The following is a 20,320-nucleotide window of genomic DNA, read 5'->3' on the forward strand; positions in this document are numbered from 1 at the left end:
TTTTTCGGTGTAAATGCTAACGGGAAGCTCGAAAGCAGCTGTGTTGCTGGCGGGAGCCACCTGACACCCACCCCACCCCCCCCCCAGTGATGCCGCCTGCTCTGCCACCGCATGTCACCGCCTCTTACGTAATCACTACATGACTCCAGCTTTCCTGGGACCTGGTTATGCAAAAAAGCAAGCAAAAAAAAAAAAAAAAGCCCCAAAAAAATCCTCACTGACCCACTGACATGTTTCTCAGTGCAGGGCTGTCACAAGCGGGTGTGCGGTGAGGCAGCGTTCAGCAGAAGAGGAGTTTGTCATCTTCCTCTCACCTTGCCTGGGTGGCTCTTGGGTGAGGATCCAATGCCGGATGACTCTGGGTGTCACGTCCAATCCGCAAGGTAAGTCCTGGCCAGGATGGTGAGAGGGAGTTCACGGCGTTGGGGCTTTTCCAGGTGTTGTGGGGCAAAGGCGGCAGCAATACCCTACCAGAAAACCGTTTCTGGGCTTGTCCCTAGACGCGTGCTAGCTTTCCTGAAAAGTGAATGACTTTCGGTGTGAAAATTGCTGGCTTTTTTCTTTTTTAATCTTTTTTAAATCTTGTTTGGTTTTTTAAATCTTTTTTCATCTTATTTTTTTTTTCTCTTTTATCTTTCCCTTTTTCCTTTTTTCTTCTTTCTCCTTCCTTTCTCTCTCTCTCTCTCCCTTATATATTCTCCCTATGCACTCTGTGCTTCCCCCCAGCTGTCCCTGAATTTATCTTTCTTTAAACTTCTGACATTCCGCACTCCTCCCTGCCACGCCTGCCAACACACCGACACCTGTATGCGCACACACATGGATGCACACACACTTACCATATTGCAATGCCCGATATCTTCCTCCCTAGTTTCTCTTCCCATCCTCAGGGGGAGTGATGGAGGTGGTTACATTTGTAGATTTTGTTGTATGCTTCTACTATGTTTGCCTAGTTGTCAAGTTGGACATTTTTGTTGCCTGTTCTTTCCTATGTGCTTACTTTGGTTCAGTCTCCTCTTCACATCAGAAACACCAACGTTCATGCACTTGCACATGCCTGGCTAAGGACTAGGACTAAGGAGTAATTTGTTTTCTGCATTGGGCAGATTGGTGTTGTTTCTAGAGCATCACCTGGTGTCTGTATGGCAGCCAGCACAGCAGTAGAGCTTGATAATAACATAGTGAATGTAAGGTGCTGGATTTGCAGCCCTGAAGAGAGGGGTCGGCACCATCTCTCTAGAGGAGCCACAGTAGAAAGGTGGCTTCCTTGGAGAGGACCTTCTGCCGGCGGCTCCCACCCTGGCAGAAGGACCTACCTCGCAGTGGATGGAGCCCTTTGCAAGTCTCTGCACAAAGTTTCGCTTGCAGAGGTGACGAGGCCAGGAAAGGCAGTTGGCCTTAGTGACACCAGTGGTTAGTATGGAGTGAATGATTGCCTAGGCCAAGAACAACTCCTGTCACGGAGGTCCCTGTATGATATCGGCGTTTGCTCAACTTTGTTTTAACCGTGGCAAACTCTGCTGTGAATTTCCTAATCTAGTGAGCTTGCACTGAAAGCACAACCTGTTTTGTTCCAGCTGGTCTGTATGTGCTTCAAACCTTTTGCTTCCATCTCCCTGTCTCCTCATCCTCTCCTTCCCTGGTCTAAATTTCTCCTGTGAGACTTTTGGCCAGTTTTTGGCAGTGTTGGAGTCCCTAGATGCAAACCTCTTCTGAACACCTCATCCTTTATGTCACAGTCTGTGTAAAAACACAACATTAGAAAATTGGCTTTCCCTTTGCTTGCTCTGTATAGGGAAGATATTGATGTATATGCCCTTTGCCATGTCCCTTACAGTATCAGAAGCACTGAGAACCAGGATAGAAAATACAAATGATCCAGGCATTGAAAACTGTTAAAAAATTAGTAACACCATGTAGGACTGTTTGTTTCTTTCTGTCATTGCTCAGCTTGTAACGTGGTTTCTTGGGTTCACAAAGTTTCTGGGGACAAGCCTTTTCCTCTCTTGCTTTAAAAACCCTTTTGCATCTAATTTCAAAGACAGGGAGGGGTTGTTGTCATTTCCCTCTCTCCCTCTCAGACTTCCCCTTCTGTAGCAAGTTTGAGAGAAAAAGACAGAAAACTATTCCGAAGGCACACAGGATTTATATAAAGGCAGGTGATAGATATTTATTATACCTGGAGGAAGGTGTAACATTATTGTGTGTTATTTCTGAAGGCTGTGATGAAATAGTGCTCATTTTGAATTTTAAAGCTGACAGTTGTCATGAAATTTTTATATGAAGAAAAGGTGTATTTAATCCCCCTCCTTCTGCCTGAGGTTCACTGTCCTTATTTTGCTTCAGCAAAACAATGAATTTTACAGTGAAGAAAATAACACATTAAATATTTTAATTTTATGAATTGAGGAAAGTGATAAACGGCACAGTTATGAACTTAGAGGATTCGCTAACCTCCACTTCAGAGGCAGTCTTCAGTATTAGAAGCACTTCAAAGTGGCAGGGATATCTGCAGCCAGGGCTGAACACTACCGCATGGTCTGTAAGCACAAAACCAAAGGCTGTGCCTTGAAGCCACTTCTCCTACTGGCTTTCAGTGAACTCCAAAACACAGTATTTCCTCCCCTGCGGGCAAAAGTATGCCCAGAGTTTCTCTTTGATGTTGTTACCATTAATTAAAATGCAGGAGAACTGGGAATTTGATGTCAATAGGCCTTGAGAATTACTCCTGAAAAGAGGTCTTGCTGCCTTGGAGTAATTGACTCCCCTGGGCACGCTGTGCATCCCTTACCACACAAAAATCATGGTACATTCCAACTCTTTCAGGTCACTGCGGTAGTAATGGCCCTTTCTTTGCTCTTTGTCTAATGTTAAACCCAATATTCTTTGTATACGTTATAGTCATTGCAAAAAAAAAAAAAAAAAAAAAAAAAAGCTGAAATGCAAAAGAAAATGAAACTGCCATCCTGAATTCTGTGGAATTAACCAAATTTCCCCTTCTACGTAAGTGTCAAGATTGTAGATATAAAATGCAAGTTAATGAAACAGTGTAAATTTGTTGAAAAAGCTAGTGAGTCTCATATGAGAGAGATGTATATCTATCTGGATGTTGCAAATCTGCCAAACCTCAATCTGCTGTTCATAATCACTTCGTTATTTATATAAGCAACATAAAATGCAGTTCCAGCTACAGAATCTTGTTATTGCTAGCAGACACATATGAACAGTAAACTAGTATCAAAAGCATGCTAAAAAACTCTTCCTGAAGATTTTTAATGAAATTCTCTGAAAAGTTATGTCATTAGATAAATAAATTAAGACTGTGGGAGGAACTCTCACATTCACTGACTTTCAACACCAGTGGCGTGTACTTAGCTGAGAAATTAAAAGATGCGGTTTTTTTTCCTTAAAATTTGAATTTTCAAAATCTCCTTGGATCTAAGCATTTACCAGGACACTTTGATGAGGTTTACAGAAGGATTTAAAAGCACCAGCTCTAACTTCTTCTAATTTTCTTTAATAGTTCATGCTATTGCTTCTGAACCTTTTGATGTCTATGCCTCTTCCCAGCCACCCAACCCTTGTACCTGATACTCCAGCTCACCTTCATTCCCATTTGGCTCTGGGATTTCTTGAATCGTAAGACAGTTCACATTTTCAGCTCACCAGATTTAGAGGGCTTATTAAGTTTCAGTGTGGTTTAGACACACATATATCTAAATAGTTTTGGAAAATAGGTTGTAGAGACCTCAAATTGTTACTGCTACAATGCCTCATCTTGTTTACATTCTTTGTGTTCTGCTCCTGAATTTCACAGGTTATTTTTGAGAATGGGAGTAAGATTATTTCAATTGCTTTTGCAAGTTGTATTTTCTGTCGTTACAGATTTTAGGCAGCAGATTGGTCTAGCAGAAGCAACCAGTTCATAAGGCATACTTTTTTTTAAGCAAATTTAAATTAACATAATGTATATGATAACACGCATCCATATTGTTTGACAATGTATTAAGAACTACAAAGACAGGAAAGGAAATCAGCCCTTGGGTATTTTTAGACTTCACAGATTACAACTGAGTGAATTTTTTGCAAGAGACTACATTCAAAAAAACAACACCACATTAGTGACCAAAACCTGTTTCTAAGAGTTCCACTGGCAAATAATTTTGACTAAAAATAAAAAGGGGAAGCTGTTTTTAGGAAGACTCAAAATGCTTCTAACCATCTTCAACTTCAAATTTACCACGCAAAATGTAATTTCAAAACATCATTTTTGTGTTGAAATTGATCAATTCCTTATGAGAGAAAATGGTTAACTATCCTGAAACATTTAATTTGAGATAAAACCAAAATGCTTTCTCTTGATCCCATAGAAACAGTTTTGCAGCTCTTCAATTCAGCCATGGCAAGAACTCTTGTAGGGCATTCCAACATGAGCTGCACTTTGCACTTGAAGAGGGAATTCAGGTATATAAATAGAGGGACAAGAGTCATGCAGTCAGTATAATGAGATCAAAACTGCAGCTTCAGAGAGAGCAACACAATTTTGTATATTTTTTTGTACATTTTTTACATTCCCATCAAAACCTTTTCTTCTGCTCTGTATAGCTAATACCTACATGGCAGAATTTGGACGTGGGCAGCAGATCCGCTTCTCCTATCGAAAGACAATGATGATGCTTGAGAGCAGGTTTTGCTACCCACATGCAAAATCTAGTATATTGTGAGTATAGAGGTCTGAGCAGTATAAAATGTGAAATTCCAGTTTGCTGCGTTCTTTCTAGTGGGAGAGAATGAAGCTTTGAATGAAGGACACTGGTCTTGTCGTGTCAGCGTAGCTGAAACATCGAAGTAGCCACTACCCAAAACTAGTTTATATATGAGGTGTGGACATTTTAAACAAGAAGATTGTTTTTAATGTATAATATTGAAAATAATTAATAGCCAGCATTGCTTTTGATTTTTAGAGAGTGTGACAGTAAATAACTATTCTGCTGATTAAAAAAAACTGTGAGAAGGACATTTCTCGGGTCCTCCCAGACCAAGAAGCGAGCACTGAGAGCCACCCAAAGGTTGGAACCTCCTCTTTCTACATGCAGCAAATGCTCTTGCTGTATCATACAGAACAGAAGACTTAACATTTTTGAAATATCTAGGTATGGTAAATTTTTTACTGCTCTAAATTTGAACTTTGCTGTGCTGTGGCTTATGACAGGCTAAATTTCTTAGAGACATTCAAAGATTTGTTGAGAGAAAGAAAATGCAGTTCATAAGTGTACTGCATGCCAGTTATCCCATATCTAGCATCTCTGCTTATCAGAAATAATTATTGCAATAATTAACTGTAGACTTCCATGCCAGTATGAGTGGAATAATCTGCAGATATCAGGCAGTATTTCAGAAAAGACTAATGACTCCAGACTCTGACATTTCTGGTTGCCAAACGTTAACAGGCTTCATTTAAAAAGACTGCTTTTTAAATTCAGGCATCCTTTAAGATGTCTCAGAACTACAGTCCTCTAATAAAGAGACTTTAAATCATGAACTATTCTAATAAAACATTCCGGTTCTAACTTTAAAAGATGTCTTCTTTGCAGCGTATTTTTAAAAGCTAAATTCAAGTGATATTGAGTGGTAAAATAAAAATGTGAAGAACTTTTGGTTTTGTTTTGGTTTGTTTGTGGGGTTGTTTTTTCGTTGTTGTTTTTGAAGGGAAGCTTTCTATTTGCCTTGGTTTTGAGACTCCTCAGTGTTACAGTTTTAATCCTCTGCATCTACAAGAACTAAACACATTTTTCTCTAATTGAAAGCTGAGACTCTACCTAATGAGGTAACTTCAGCTAGCAGAGGCTTTCAGGAAAACAGCTATTACAAAAGTCTTATTAAGCTTCAGGATTTTTTGCCTGAGCGATTCTGAAACATCTGTCCACCTGCAAGCAATAACCCAAGGACCCGGCCTCATCCTTATGATTCCTGCCCTGACTTTTTCACTGAAACACAAGCCTCTAGAGCACAATCCAGTTTTTGCTGTTTAGCCTTTCTCACTCCTTGTAATTTGTCTCACAGTTTCCCCTGGCTGCAGTGTTGTTCTCTGCTTCCTGGCTAGGTTATTGTGTAGTATTGGTTTGACGTGTGCTCTCACTGTGCTACCATGTCAATGTGGCCGCGGCAACTAGGGGAGTTGAGTTGACTCCCTTGAGTTTCGGTCTTCGGGGAGTCAAGGACTGGTCCCGTGTTCCTGGGGATCTCTCAGAACCTACAGCCTCTGGCAGGTGAAAATGCTTTGGTGAGTAATCTGACGTGTGCCTAGCTGAAATCTGTGCCAAGGTCACAGCTTCCTTCTTTTTCAAACCTGTGCAATAAGTCGGATAAGATGCAGTTAAGAGCAGAAAGTCAGATAAGATGCAGTTAACAGCAGAATTTGGCTTTGTGTTTTGAGAAGGAAGAGTATCTTTATTTTCTTGTGGAGTCAAGCAGTTTAGGCAGAAATTCCCACTGCTTCCATCTAGCGAAAGTGTACTGTGAATATTAATATTGCAAGGAATAACCCAAGGGATGGAAGAGATAGTTCATTGTCTTTTGCTGGTTTCTGGAAAGACTATTATACTCTGGCTGCTGATTTCTGCTGCTTTGGCAGAAATCTGGAATGAGTTGTACAGCATTAGTCGAGGCACTCCAGATTTGACTCTAGTGTAGTTTCAGACAAAACCTGAGTCCTAATTTAAAGCCTTATCTTCTTTTCTGATGATTTCAAAAGGAAACTGCAGCAATCAGTTTGAATCTGGAAAAATTATTTCTAGGACTGGACCATGTGAATTTACATAAGCATTTCACTTTAGTTACCCAGAAGTAAGTATTTTGAATCTGATAAAGCACTGATAAACACCCTGTTGCGTTGGGCACAGAGAAACTCAATGATTTGGGACTGAAATTAGGAGTTTCATCTTTAGTACATGTGGGCTGTCACCGGTTCTGTGTATTGTAGAAACTCAGGCAGAAGTGGCCAATGCATGACTCTGCCTTGCAAAATCTTCAAAAGTTTCGTTTATTTCCTGTGATAGCAGAGTGAAAGGTAAACTTCTGACAGAAAATCTTGATATTAACAATTGGTGAATGAGATGTGGTCACATTCTGCAGTGAGTGCCCTTTGCACGCACGTATGAGCGGAGGAGGCCTGACAGCCTTCAAGACAAGCCAGTAGTGATGGCTTACTTCCTTTAAAATAAAAAAGGAAAGCTTTTAAGAGAGCATCGGATCCTTTGACAGGACTTCTGCAGAAGAACACAAGGATGGGAGTCTTCCTGCCAGAAAACGATGAGAAAGGTGCCGTGTGCAGAAATTTGTGGCCCTTGAGGTGCTGCACTCCTGAACTGCTAAATATTTCTATACATCTTAGTGTGAATGGTTTCTATTTTGTGATCATCAGTTTTTCATTCTTAAACAGGAGGGTAAGCAATGAGATGAGTTTTATTTAGGTTCTGCAAAAACTTTTGTAAATGGGATGCTATGATCAGTCCTGTATTCTGAAAGTGATTGTGCTGGAATTAGGAACAGGAAAAGACTGGGAGAAAGGATGGAAGAGCTTGACTTTGGTTTGTCTACTTAAAGCAAAATAATTTCTTAGGGCTGGAATCTGGATGACAGCACTGGTGGGTTAGCAAAACCCCGTGGGGCTCTACTGCGTATGTCTGTCACTATGGCTCAGCGATAAACTGAGGGCCTAATTCTAAGTTTTCTATATAAGGAATAATTTGTGACTGCTGATGTAAGTGACTGCATAACGAGCAGGAGAATGGGGAATGAAGCAGGTCCTGGAAGTTTTACTGGCTGAAAAAAAATATTTTGCATTGGGCGTTTTGAAACAGGTATATGAAAAGATGAAGAAAGGAATAGGGAATATCAAATATAGGAGAAGGCTGTCTTTCCTGATGACTGGTGTTTGCAGGGGAATGGATTTTGCAAATGGCGGAGAGGTCCTTGTTTTTATCAGGATTTGTTCTGCTTTTCCTCTTAAAGTATCGTTACAGTGGTATCTTTGCAGCTTCTGCAGAGCGCGGGATTTTTTCATTTGCAAATGATTCCACTACGTTTTTAAAATAGGAATTTCATGTACCCTCAAGACCTACTAACCACGGATGATTGCATCTAGGAAAGATTAGAAATGTGTTCAATTCTTTCCTGGTGGTTCTTGACTTCTAATTTCCAAGAGAGAAAGCCACTGACTTGCTAAGGTCAACGGCAGCCCTGCTTAAGCCAGCATTTGTGGCCTTGTCTCAGAAAAAGCTCTTAGGCTCTGCTTAATTTTAAACACATGCTTAGTTCTCATTGATTTTGTAACCTACAATGACATTCTTGTGCTACGGAGAGTAAGGGACTTACCTTTGGGTCTGGACTGCCTCTCACACTTTCCTCATGATGAGGCGTCACCTCTGGGGTAGCCTTCAGATAATTATGAGCTTTATCTTTGTGAATCGATCTTCACTTTTAAAAAAACTACTGCAACAGCAGTTTTTGTCAGGTTCAGTATGAACCGGATGGAATTTTCCATCCCTCTGGGTAGGCAGAGAGAGGTGGAGAGCAGATGCAGGGCTGCACGTACTGCCAGCGGCACGCTGCACATGAGCATCCATCTGCTTGTTCACCCGGAGCCAGACGTGTGAGTTCCTGGGCTAGTTCTCTTCTTCTCCCGTCAGTCGTGTGAGTGAAAATCTGCTGACTGGAAAAGACTTACTGCTGAGTTACACCAAGGTACATGCAGCCACACCTTGCCGGTTCCTGTTAGTGCAGCAGACCAAAAGCTGCCACTAAAAATATCCATGCGGAAGAATTAACATGTTCATACCTGCCATCTACGCTGCTGTGCAGCGTAACAGTTTTATGTGTTATTTACTGCTTTTCTACAAACGATGTGATGCAGATCTGATACAGTATGGTCTGGTCCTGCAAATCTGTGCGCTGTGTGCTTAAGCATGTTCTCAGTAAGCGAGCTTTGGTAGTAAATGTAGGCTGGTCATGGTAGCATTGCCAAATTGAGCTTGCTGGCATTAGTTAGCTTGGGGGAATTCCAGTCTGTCTCAGCCTCGTTGCATCCGAATGAAATAGCTCATATATCTCTGTGCTCCCCTGTGTTGTGCAGTGAAGAAATGGCAAGGGGAAAAAGAACAATTCAGTTATTCGTGCTTTATATGTTCCTGGAACAGGGTCTACCAAGTAGGCGCTGAAACTGAAGGAACAAGACAACTAAAAATGTTTGTAGAATACTCAGTAGTATCCAGAATGTTTTTCAGACATAGCTGGATTTCCAAGGAAAGTTTTAGTTGTTTCAAAAAAAATCAGCAAAAATTATCTGAAAATACTAAGATCTTAATTGTTTTGTGTTTTCAGCTGAAACACTTGAGTTTCCGATTCCGGTATTTCAGAATTCAACTAAACTATCCCCACCAAGCATAATCTGCTGAAAAGTCAATGCTTTCGACCCAAAGTATGAAATAAAGCAGAGGAAGAAAAAGGATTTCTTTAAAGTTCTTTCCCAGAGAAAAAAATAAATGTTTATGAAGTATCTTACATTGAGCCATGGTGTGACAGGGTCAGCTTTCTTGGGTGCAGAGGCAAGCCAAATGGAGCAAACAGCGTGAAGACTTCATTATTCATCAGCAGCATGCATTGAGGCATTTCCAGACCAAGAAATGCAAAATTCTGTTGCTTGCAAAGAACCATTAGTAACTTAGGGGTTTTAAGGGGTTTGCAATACATTTCTAGTCGCACGGTTTGTTGTAGACCCACAGTAAAATTTAGAGGTCAGTTTGTTCCAAATAGAGTAATACCTGAACTGGTTTTGAGGCTAGTTACCATAAGCAATGCAGCCTCAGTAGTGTGGGCTTTGACCACAAGAACTGAGGAATCAAGGAAGGCTTATACAGCTTACAAGCTGTAACACCTAGCAGTTCTGCTGCAGGTGGTTTGGTAATTTTGGGTAGGTTCACATTGTTTGAAGTCTCGTACCTCAAGACCAAAAGGCAAAACTAATTCTACCAAGCCCCTAACAACCAACCTGTTGTGATTAAGCTGAAGAGACAGCAATTTAATATCTTGTAGCCTAGAATTCTAGTACACCAGAAAGTTCAATATATCCTTCAGACTCTGTAGAGAAAAACTTGATTTTCAGGAGTTCATCATCTGTGGTTGTGGCCAGGTTTCAAAAGTGATCCGCTCCAGAGAATCCTTATGGGGTCTTGGAATCTGATTTTCAAACAAGTGCCCAAATGAGTGCAAAGCTTCGGTGGAAACAAGACTTTGGAAAACCTGGCCCGATGGTGAAAATGCTTGATTTTGAAAATCTGTCTGTAAAGGCACTGCAATACATTGACAGACTTGCAGCAACATTTGGCGCTCTGAGCCAACAATCATTTGTGTGTTTTCAAAATAGACACAGAGCAAAATTGTGACTTTGGCATACTGTAGTTGTTTCTGAGTCAGTTTTGCTTTGAATTTGAGTTTAAAGCTACACCTCTAAGAGCAAGTCTTCCATCAGCAGCAGCCACAGAAGTAGTTGGCCTGGAGTTCAGGCATACAGGTCATTAGGGTCTCCTCTGTTTTCTCCTTTTCTGCCTGCTTTAATCAATAGACCATGCTATTTCCCATTGAGATACAAATACCTATTCCTCAATAGCACCTGTTAACCACTGCTTTAGCATGAATGTGAAATACTCAGGAATATGAGTCATTAGACTAATGTCTTTTTATCTTAAATAGGCCAGTAGGTTTAGAGAGTATTGTAAGATACTACCAAACCACAGATTTTTTTTTTTTCTTATTACTAAGGTGAAGAAGCAGCAGCGAGGATCGAAACTTGTTTACTAAGGTGCTTGCAGTGCAGTGTTTGTACAGCGCAGTATTGCTGGTAGAAGTTTTCAGAAGTTTCTGTTGTAAATCATGCCATGCTCACTGGGGCCTGTTTATTATCTCATTTTATCAGAGTAAATTCTGAATAACTCCTGTGGGTTAGATACTGATGTACTAGAGTGGCTTGAGATTAACATCTGAGTTCTGATTTTGTTTAGGATGATATAATTTAAGAGTGAAAAAATAAGCAGCTATCAAGATCCTTTATATTAGCGTAAAGCAAGGGTAGCTTGGCTCAAACTTTGTGCTGCTATAAACTCTTTAAATCCTAAATTCTGTTCCCAGTTTAATTAAGGTAGGTAAATTCCAGTGATGTTTCCATGGATGAGCTCTTATGTATATGGGTGCTGAATCGAGTGTGATAAGGAAGCTGGGAATCAGAGTTTGATTCAAAAATTGTCTGTAGGGTAGTTAATGTCACAATGGAAGTATGTGTTTTATGAAAAATAATTGGAAGCTTTCTTGCCTTTAGTTGCTTAAAGTTATATTGCAAATCAAATACACAGTATGTGCTGAAATCTGTGCATGTCATATGGTTTAGATTTAGGTAGTCCTGCAAGGAGAAGGGAGTTGGACTCGATGATCATTATGGGTGCCTTCCAACTTGAGATATTCTATGATTCTATGTCATGGGAATACCATGGAAAACCAACCATTTTCACTTCAGAGTAAAGAAAAGAAATCTCTAACACAGGGAAGATACACCAAGTCACTTTGCACTTCTATATTACATTTTTTCCTTTTTAATTAAAATATATGTAGATTTCTGCTTGGGTTTTCATTCTTGTGGTTTTAGTTGAGACTAATCCTCTCGGCGGTGTTTTTAAACGAGGCTTCAAACTCAAAAACATTATTGATGGTTGTAGATATGCATTTGTGATATAAATAGGGGGAAATAAACAGACATGCGAAGATTTAAGAAAAAGTTTGCAACTTATAGAAAGGGAATTCATACTAAGAGGTACTAAAATTTAGATACATAGATTAAAAATTCATAAATTAAGAAGAATAAAATATAGATATTCACCATATTAAAATGATTGAATTTTGTATGTAATCCACTTCATCCTCTCTTCTAATCCAAAGAAAAGGTAAGACGCATGACTATAGTTCAGTTCTACAGCATCTATAACCCATTTGCTGGAAATTTATTTAATACTCAAATTCACACAGTATTTTAGGACATAAGAATGGTCAAACTCGGTCAGCTTAAAGGTCTACCTGGCCTGATCTTTGGCCTAATATTTTTTGTGATTCCCTTTTTATTTTTGATTACTACGTTACTGCTACATTATCCTGAGGCAACAAACTCCAAATTTTAATTTTATGTTGGATGAAGATGTGCTTCCTTTTGTTTCTTTGAAATCTATTGCCTGATAATTCCAGCGCATGTTCTTTATTCTTGAGAAATAATGAGTTAGCATCTGTTTACAGAAACTGTTCTGAATCTATGGCTGTTCTGGTTGCCCTTTGCAGGATCTATTCTAATTATACTACATCCTTGGGAAAAAGAATAATCTGAGGGTTGAGGGCTTGACTTAGATCACAGAAAAGTGAGATTCGCCAGCTGTTTTATGAGGCAGTGTGTTTTGATTAAAGAAAAGTGTATATTGTCTTGTAGATCTGCAGTGAATCAGTTCCTGTTAGATATAAGTTTTTCCTGGAGGGCTTTGTACAACCTGCTGGAAAATTCAATTCATCGGAATCTGCTCTGATCTGCTGCTCAGCATGGAGATAAGAGAAAGAAGGGGAGATAGGTCTGAACCAAATCTCTGGAGCCTGAGCCCTAACGTGGTCTTCTGTTAGTGGCAGGAAAGCAGTTTTACGAGAAATGAGGATCTTTCAACCAGGTAGATAGAGTGCATGTACAAAAACCTCAATACAACGTGTCCTCATTTTCACAGAGGTGTAAATGGTTTAGCGTTGGCATTAAACTAGGACATTACACATTTAGCCCTTCACAGCTGATCAGATGCATTGTAGAAGTGGTAAGGATAGTTTTTGTTGCATATCTTCATGTATTTACCAGTCTTTACATAAAAACGTGGCTTGCTTTCTGCCTGCTCAGAGACTGGAAAAGTTCAAAGGCTGCTCTCTCTAGCGAAGTAGGGCTTTGGAAAGATGCTCTGTTTGAACAGAACTAGCAGATTTAGTGCAAATCAGAGATGAAAAATGAAGGAATGCCATCATTTTACAATGGTTTTGGTGCATTCTCTTCTGTTCAGGATGCAGATAACACAGAACATGGCTAATGTTCTGGCAAGACATTAGTAATTGTCTTCTACATTTATAGCCGCAGAAACAACGGATACCAATGCACCTTAGGAAATATTGGTTGCATAATGCACTTGACCATAACGGTTCTACGGTTATTACTAATATTAATGTTTCCACTCATCGTTGCGAGTGCAAGCTGTGTATCACCTTGTGCACTTGATTGCTAGAGTCTGCACTCATGAGGAGTCCCAAGACAAATGTCATGTGGGTATATGTGTGACTTTGTGGGCTGCAGATATAAATAACAGGTAGAGTTTAGACTCTGTGGCCTAAAACTTGACGCTTTCACATATTGGCCCAGCTAAATCTTCATTCCTTGCCCTTAAAAGGCCAGATCCTGCCTCCGATAAAAACTTGCCCTGCCTCCCACTTCACACCCAACCTCCTTCCAAACTTTCCCCACCTCCAAGAAAGTCTAACTGTGCCCTCCCTCTGGTTTGACTCCTGCCTCTTCTCCTGGACTCAACCCTCACTTCTCACTATTTCACTTCCATCTGCTTCGATTCACACAGCATTAAGTTGGGGTCTGAAGAAAATTCCCGCCTCGGCACAATGGATTAGAGTGTGAGGGATTGAACAAATGCGGGAAAGGTTCAACCAATGTGCTGAAATGAGCTTGCTGGAAGGAAAAGTTCAGGTTCATCATTACTTTTTTGTTCTGTATAAAAAATGTCTGGTTTGGGTCCCTTTTATTTCCCACACTTCCCAGCTCTATTGGACAGTGAGTGTTGATTACAGTAATCTTGAAACTTCTTACAGGATCTCCTTATGACAGGCACCAGGAGCAAGAGAAGGACAGGGAGAAAACAAACTACTTCGCCCAATACGAGTTTACACAGTGAAAAAGCCACCTGTTGATCTTTGACTCATTCAACAAAGAAGTCACGTCAAATACTAACGTGAAAAATTCCTGGTAAGTGATTAAGCCCTGAAACAATAGTGTATTTCTGCCTCTTGACGCTGTCAGAAACCACAGGTACACTCACTGAAATTCTCCCTTTGATGCTTTGAGATCAGAAGTAATTTTGATCAAAAGCCGGAGGAATTACCCCAAACATCTTCACGCTAAAGGACATTCTTTGTTTTGGTCTTCAGTTATTCTCAGAACCTTTGCATACTGTTTGAGATCTCAAAGACTTATAGCTAAATTCAAATACATGCATTCCAAATGTATTTAATTACAAAATCACACTGATTTGGACAGAGAATACTTTCATGGAACTTGTCCTGATTTAAACCAGAACAAAACTCTGGTCACACTGAGCAAACTCGGTTAGTGAATAGATGTGGATTTGTCTATTTTGCAGGTCTGCATTGTGCAGAGATCACAGCTGATGACAACCTGCCAATACTGAAGGTCTCTAAATCTGTAAAAATAAATAGCTGACATTTTATCTGCAAGCAGCAGAATATTTAATCAAATAGCTTCCACAGAAGATTAGCATTTTTAGGCTCAGTGTTCACATTTCTGCTGTATGATATGTATGTAACTCTTTGTGTACATGATGGAACTCCTTTACATACATTCTCACATGGTTTGATTTTCAAAATCCTCTAATGATCTTTTATGCCTCATAGAGTGCATAAAAGTGCATAGGGTGCTAGAAGAGTTATGCAAGAAAACAAGGAGAGTACTTTGCTTCCAAAATTTTGTCCTCTCTATGATTTATGAGTTGGATTATTAAGAAATCACTAATCACTCTTGGAAAACTAGACCATTCAAATGTAGTCTTTTACATGAAATTTGGAAAGTGAAGAACACTGGAAATTTTCAAAATGTCTAAACACAAATTACAACTGGACAATGTTTAGGAATTGGGTTTTTTCCACAGATGTGTGAGCTCTTTTGATTAGTGTTGATGTGAATGCTCATGAAGAGGAAGTGGAGCGCCCAAACACGGTTCTTTACCATTTCTGTTTCTGTATGTCCTTCATTGAACTAGTGCCCTTCTGTGTTCAGAGGGACATACTGTCCTTGCCCAAAGTGATGCCCTGAATTATTTTGAATTATATCTTCCCCTTTTGCTTGTAGATGGTTATCAGTCATCAAGAAAAGAGTAATTAATGTCACTCATGCAATAAATTGATTTAGCAAGAATGTTGGCTATTAGTCATGCTGATTATTAGCTGTGTTGATTTTCAGAAAGGTCACAAGCCAGATTTTCACAAGCTCACAGCACCTATCTGCGCGAATGTATATGGCCCAGGCTTTCTGAAGGAGTTTGACTTCTCACTTCACCTGTAGCTCTGAATATGTCCATTTAATTTGATTCCTAAATAGCTGTTTGAAAGCCAAAAATGCTCAAACTGAATGTTCCTGGCTAAAAACTGATTAATACTTGGCTTTTGGATGTTATGTTGATTTTATTGCCTCTGAGTTTGGGCAACTTTCAGCCCGAAACATTTTTGTCTTGGAGTGGGGGGAAACATTTTCAGCTGAAAATGTCAGCCAGCCCTCCTCCTCCCAACACTCTGACCAGCCCTGCCAGGAACCTTGGTGATGTTGTCCCCATGACTCAGAAAAGCACTTTGCAATTATGTAAACAGGTACTATTATTATTCTAGCTATGTGGTGAGCCATGATTGCATTGCAGTGCTAATAAAGTGTACTGCAACCAGCCAGACAGTGCGGAGGGCATCTTGACCACCATTTGTGTGTTGGTCTTTGTGGGTCCCAACAGTCACGTAGTCATGAGGCTAAAGTGAAGGGCCTTGTGCAAGGGCTGTGGGGATCAAAACGTGGCAAATACCAAAGCTTCAGTGCATTAGTTGCTAATCAAAGTGAAACAATTATGGCCTTCTTTACCATTTTAGGGTAATCCTTGAGAGGTGATGGTTTATCAGGTGATGGTTTATCAGGCTCAGTGCTGGCTGCTCCCTCTGGCCCAGCTTTCCGTTAGATGGGACCTAGGTCCTGAGCAGTCTGGCAGTGAAGCATTTCTGAGTGGGATCTTTTCTCTGCTCCTTCCCCATCCACCCTGTAGAGCTGTCATAACAAGCTGTCTCCTCTTGACTCTACAAAGTAGTTTCCCAAAACTTAAGTTAGGCTCACAAGATGTGATTCCTCTCACCAGACCTAAGATGCCCGCAAGGTCTAGATCAGAATTAGTCACTCTGGGCTTTCTTACAGTCAATAGACAACAGTCCAGGGAGCTCAGATGATCAAATGTAAGTGACTACTTCAGGGTAAGATATATGTCATGCTAAGCTCCCTCACTAGGTCGCTGTGAAGGACAGAGGGTGTCTGAGGTGACCACATGCAGCTGCTTACTTCTGGACACTCAGCACAATCCCTCCCACTCTGCCCAGAGGCAGGAGGGTAGATGTGGTTTTCCTGGAAGATCGCCATGTTACAGGAAGCTTGTAGCTTAGATGGGGATGTCTGGAGTGTGATCCCTTATTAATTTAATTCACAAGTTAAACTGTATCATTGGTCTTCTCTGCTAGCTTCTTACCGTAGTCAGGAACGTACCATCATCATTGTCTTCAGAAGGACACTTCTGTGCCAACATTTGGTGCCATACTATTGCTCAGCAGGTACTTGCAAGCTCCTAGATGGCACTTTCATAGTGTTCATCCACATTTGCTTACAGGCCTTTCAAAATCACAAACTTCATCGAATCCAGCTTTCCAGGGTGGGACCAGGGGTTTTAGGGAAAAATGGGGACTGATTAGATGCAGTAGATTTGTAATCCAACTTCAGCTGCTAACTAAGGTATGTAACTGAGGGAAATCAGTTCTTCTGCATGTGTCTGTAAAACAGGGGCAATGAGACTTATTTGCTTGGTAAGAGACCAGTGGGAGATTAGTAGTATGTGAGAGCAATTTTTATTATCTTGATTGAAGTTAGTTAGGCAAAGTGTTTGTGATTGTTCACTGAGTTGGCAAAATATGTCCTTTTTAACTCTGCTCGGTCATACACATTTTTTTGGTACCCCTTGATGGACTTTGCAGACACCAGTGAGATGTGAGTGCACTGATGTGCTGACAGTATTTTGAAAACGTGGCTCCAAAACAACAGAAATAGCTGAGGGAAGCTGTCCTCAGGTCATGTGTGCGTACAGTGCTGTACTTGGTGTTCCTGGTGTGACAGCAACAGAGATAAAACAATCACGTGGCTATATTAATTTATTTGTTGGTATTAATTAATAGCACCTTTAGTGGTAATAGTTTTATGTTCTAATTCTGGCAGAACCCCGGCTGTATTCACGACCATGGAAAACTTCATGGCACCACTGAGCACCATCAGTGAGCTTGCGCTTCAGCAGAGCAAGGATAAGCTCCTCCACAGCAAGGTGAACGGTCCCTCCCGACGCAAGCGGGAGTTCATGCCAGATGAGAAGAAGGACAACATGTACTGGGAGAAGAGGCGCAAGAACAACGAGGCGGCCAAGCGCTCACGGGAGAAGAGGCGCCTCAATGATTTTGCCATGGAGAGCCAGTTGGCTGCTCTCAGCGAGGAGAATGCCATCCTCAGGACAGAGCTGCTGTCCCTGAAGCTGCGCTTTGGGCTCATCAGCCCAGACACCAGCACCTACCAGGGCCCCTCCCTCCAGGACTTCCTGGGAGTTTGTTTCAGAGGGCCCAGAGCGGCCTCCCCACTCCTTGAGGCTGAGCCCTTTGCTGGGGAGTCTTGCTTCTTCACAACAAAGAGCTTTGTGCCGAAGGTGCTGGAGCCAGCTGACTTTTCCTGCAAAACCTTTGGCCCATCCAGAAACAGCCTCAGCTGTGATTTAAAGCCAGCTCCCATGGACACACCTGGCCTTCAGCAGCCAAAGAAGCTTGGTGCAGCCTTCAGATCCACAGTTTGCTCTCCATTCCTCAATTACCACTGCCCAGACAAATACGCTTTCCATTTGCCTTTGTCAGGCAGTGCTTGTTTCTTGTGCCCTTCTCCCTGTCCAGCTGAGGTGAGCAAAGAAAGCGCCACAACTGTCTCTGATGAAGATGATGAGCAACGAGTGCCCAAAACTTCTCCTCTACCCCCATGCAGCCTGCCCTGCCCTTCAGAAGACCATCTGAAGGGCCGAACCTATGCTGCCCTACCTCACAAGCTCCGGATTAAGACCAAAGCCCTCACCAGCTTGGAGGAGAGTGGCCTGGACTCCCACTGAGGCAGCAGAGGAACGGCCCACTGTGGGGCCAATGCAAGACCTTCCAAAGACATGAAGGGTTTGGAAGGAGGGCGGGGGGGGGGGAAAGTCTTATGCTTCAAAAAGGGAAGTAATTTTCTCTGCTTTGCATAAATGATAAAGGAGTTTATAGGGGTGGGCTGCATCACTACAGCACAACTGCAGCTGGCCATGACGTTCATCTTGGTGGGTGAGACCTACCAGACCCCACGGTCACAGTGTGAGTAAGTCTGAGTTTCGCCTGGCTGCTCTGCTCACAAACCAAGCTAAGATTTGAGGTTTGAAGGAACCAGAGGCAGGAAGAGGCTACGACAGTGGAGGTGCTGCCCACACCATGTAACACACCTACAGCTGCTGAGGGTGGCAACCATTTTAATTACCATTGCTTCATCGTTGCCTTCATCCTCACGAATGTGCCCGACGTCTTAATTTCTTGACATTGGAAAATGTGGATGGAACCAGTTTCAGACCCGCCAGCTGTCTGGAGTGAGAAAAAGGGATAGTGATAAAAAGGCAATGGATTCACACTGGCATGAAATGAGAGCAGAACCTAGTCCATTTTATTCCTAGTTTATCATAATTTATCTTCAGAGAGAATGAACTCTTTTTCTCTTTGACTGGACACAGTGCAGTCCAGAAGATAGTTTCATTTATCTTTGCAATGATTATTTTGGAGGACTAAATATTTGTTTTATACTGAAATGCAAAACGTATTTTATTTTTACTTCCTTCTTTGAAATAAGACATTTCCAGAAATGGTATTTCTGTATTTGAAAACATTCTCTCACCTTTAGCTGAGTTGGCTGAACCATTTCCTTTTTTTGGAAATGAATCACTTATAAAATAAAAAAAATAAGCAAAAAGATAATTTATACCAAAATTGTTAATTAACTGAGTAAAATGCATTTCAACATTTTAGATTTTTTTATATGATTTTAAAATTATTTTACCAGCTTTAGATGCAAGTGAGCAACTCAGCTAACATCTGGCTGCTTTATTAATCAGGGTAAATCTCGACTGGCCCAATGCTGGACTCACACTGGATGTACTCATTGATTATTTCTATTTATCAAACTGTGGAAGCTGGAGAGACTGAACTGGAGACCTAGGACTGAAGGTTTCTCTTGAGTTTCAGTGCCTGGCATACTTGCAGCACTCAGAAATAATAGAGGACTATAATACTCATAACTGTAACCTTTTGGGTCCCTGCTGTCACAGAGTGTGCAGCACCACTGGATGAACTGCAGATACGGAGCAGAATGGGTTGGACTTTGCAAAAACAGTAAAGGCCACATCGCTCCTTCAGGGATCTCCTGGATATGGAGGCTCTGATTTCCATCCCTCTGTGAAGGAGGGAGGAACCTTAGAAGCGTACAGTGCCCAGGGCAGGGAGAGAGGTGTCCCAACATGTTCTGCAGGTGGGTCCCCTTTACAGATATAACGCTACCAGTTTGCTCCCCTCCCGAGTCTTCACCCGTGTCAGTTGGGCTGCGGGACATGCTCCCTCCCAACCGAATTTGTACAGTGAGATGTATTGGGAAGCTTCAGCAAAGCGTCGTTGTTGGAAACCTGCTCTCAGACTGGGCAAGCTGTTACTTGGTTCTCACATGGTGCTTCTGCTCCATCCCCAAGCATTCAAGGAGTGCCTGTGCTAAGACATGTCTAGCATCGTCTCCACATTGGTTTTAGCTATTTCTGGTGGCAGGGTTTTCCATCCTGTGTCTCAAGAGACTGCTGTTCCACATCTTCAGACTTTGTTTGATTTTATCTAATGCATTTGGATTCACCCCCTTTCCCCTTCTAAAGCATTTTGCTCCCTTTTACATATGCACATGCTGCATATAGTGTATGTATTCTTTGGGGTATCTGCTTGGACACTTTCCCTGTCCATCCTGCTTTCTGACTGCTTAGCCTTTGGGAAAGTCTGCGCTGCAGCCGTGGCAGCGAGTGCGGAGTAGGTGCAATACAGCTGGAGAACTTTAACCCAGCCGAGGGTTAAAGCACGGGGCTTA

At 41.5% G+C, this 20,320-nt stretch overlaps 1 protein-coding gene across 2 annotated transcripts; it reads left to right on the top strand.

Annotated features, from left to right (window-relative positions):
- Positions 1–247: 247 nt before the first annotated feature.
- Positions 248–18,290, top strand: NFILZ (NFIL3 like basic leucine zipper). 2 transcript variants are annotated; one of them, XM_087769596.1, is made up of 3 exons: positions 248–383; positions 13,936–14,089; positions 17,369–18,290. In XM_087769596.1, exon 3 carries the CDS (start codon positions 17,391–17,393, stop codon positions 18,288–18,290), a length of 900 nt encoding a protein of 299 aa, XP_087625722.1. In that variant the 5' UTR covers positions 248–383; positions 13,936–14,089; positions 17,369–17,390. The 2 variants fall into 2 exon arrangements, with proteins under 2 accessions (XP_087625722.1, XP_087625723.1); XM_087769597.1 differs by lacking the exon at positions 248–383 and adding an exon at positions 6,165–6,283.
- Positions 18,291–20,320: the final 2,030 nt, after the last annotated feature.

The sequence above is a fragment of the Nipponia nippon genome, unplaced genomic scaffold, assembly GCF_047370975.1.
Source record: "Nipponia nippon isolate SJK-2023a ecotype South Korea unplaced genomic scaffold, ASM4737097v1 scaffold_31, whole genome shotgun sequence".
Lineage (NCBI taxonomy): Eukaryota > Metazoa > Chordata > Aves > Pelecaniformes > Threskiornithidae > Nipponia > Nipponia nippon.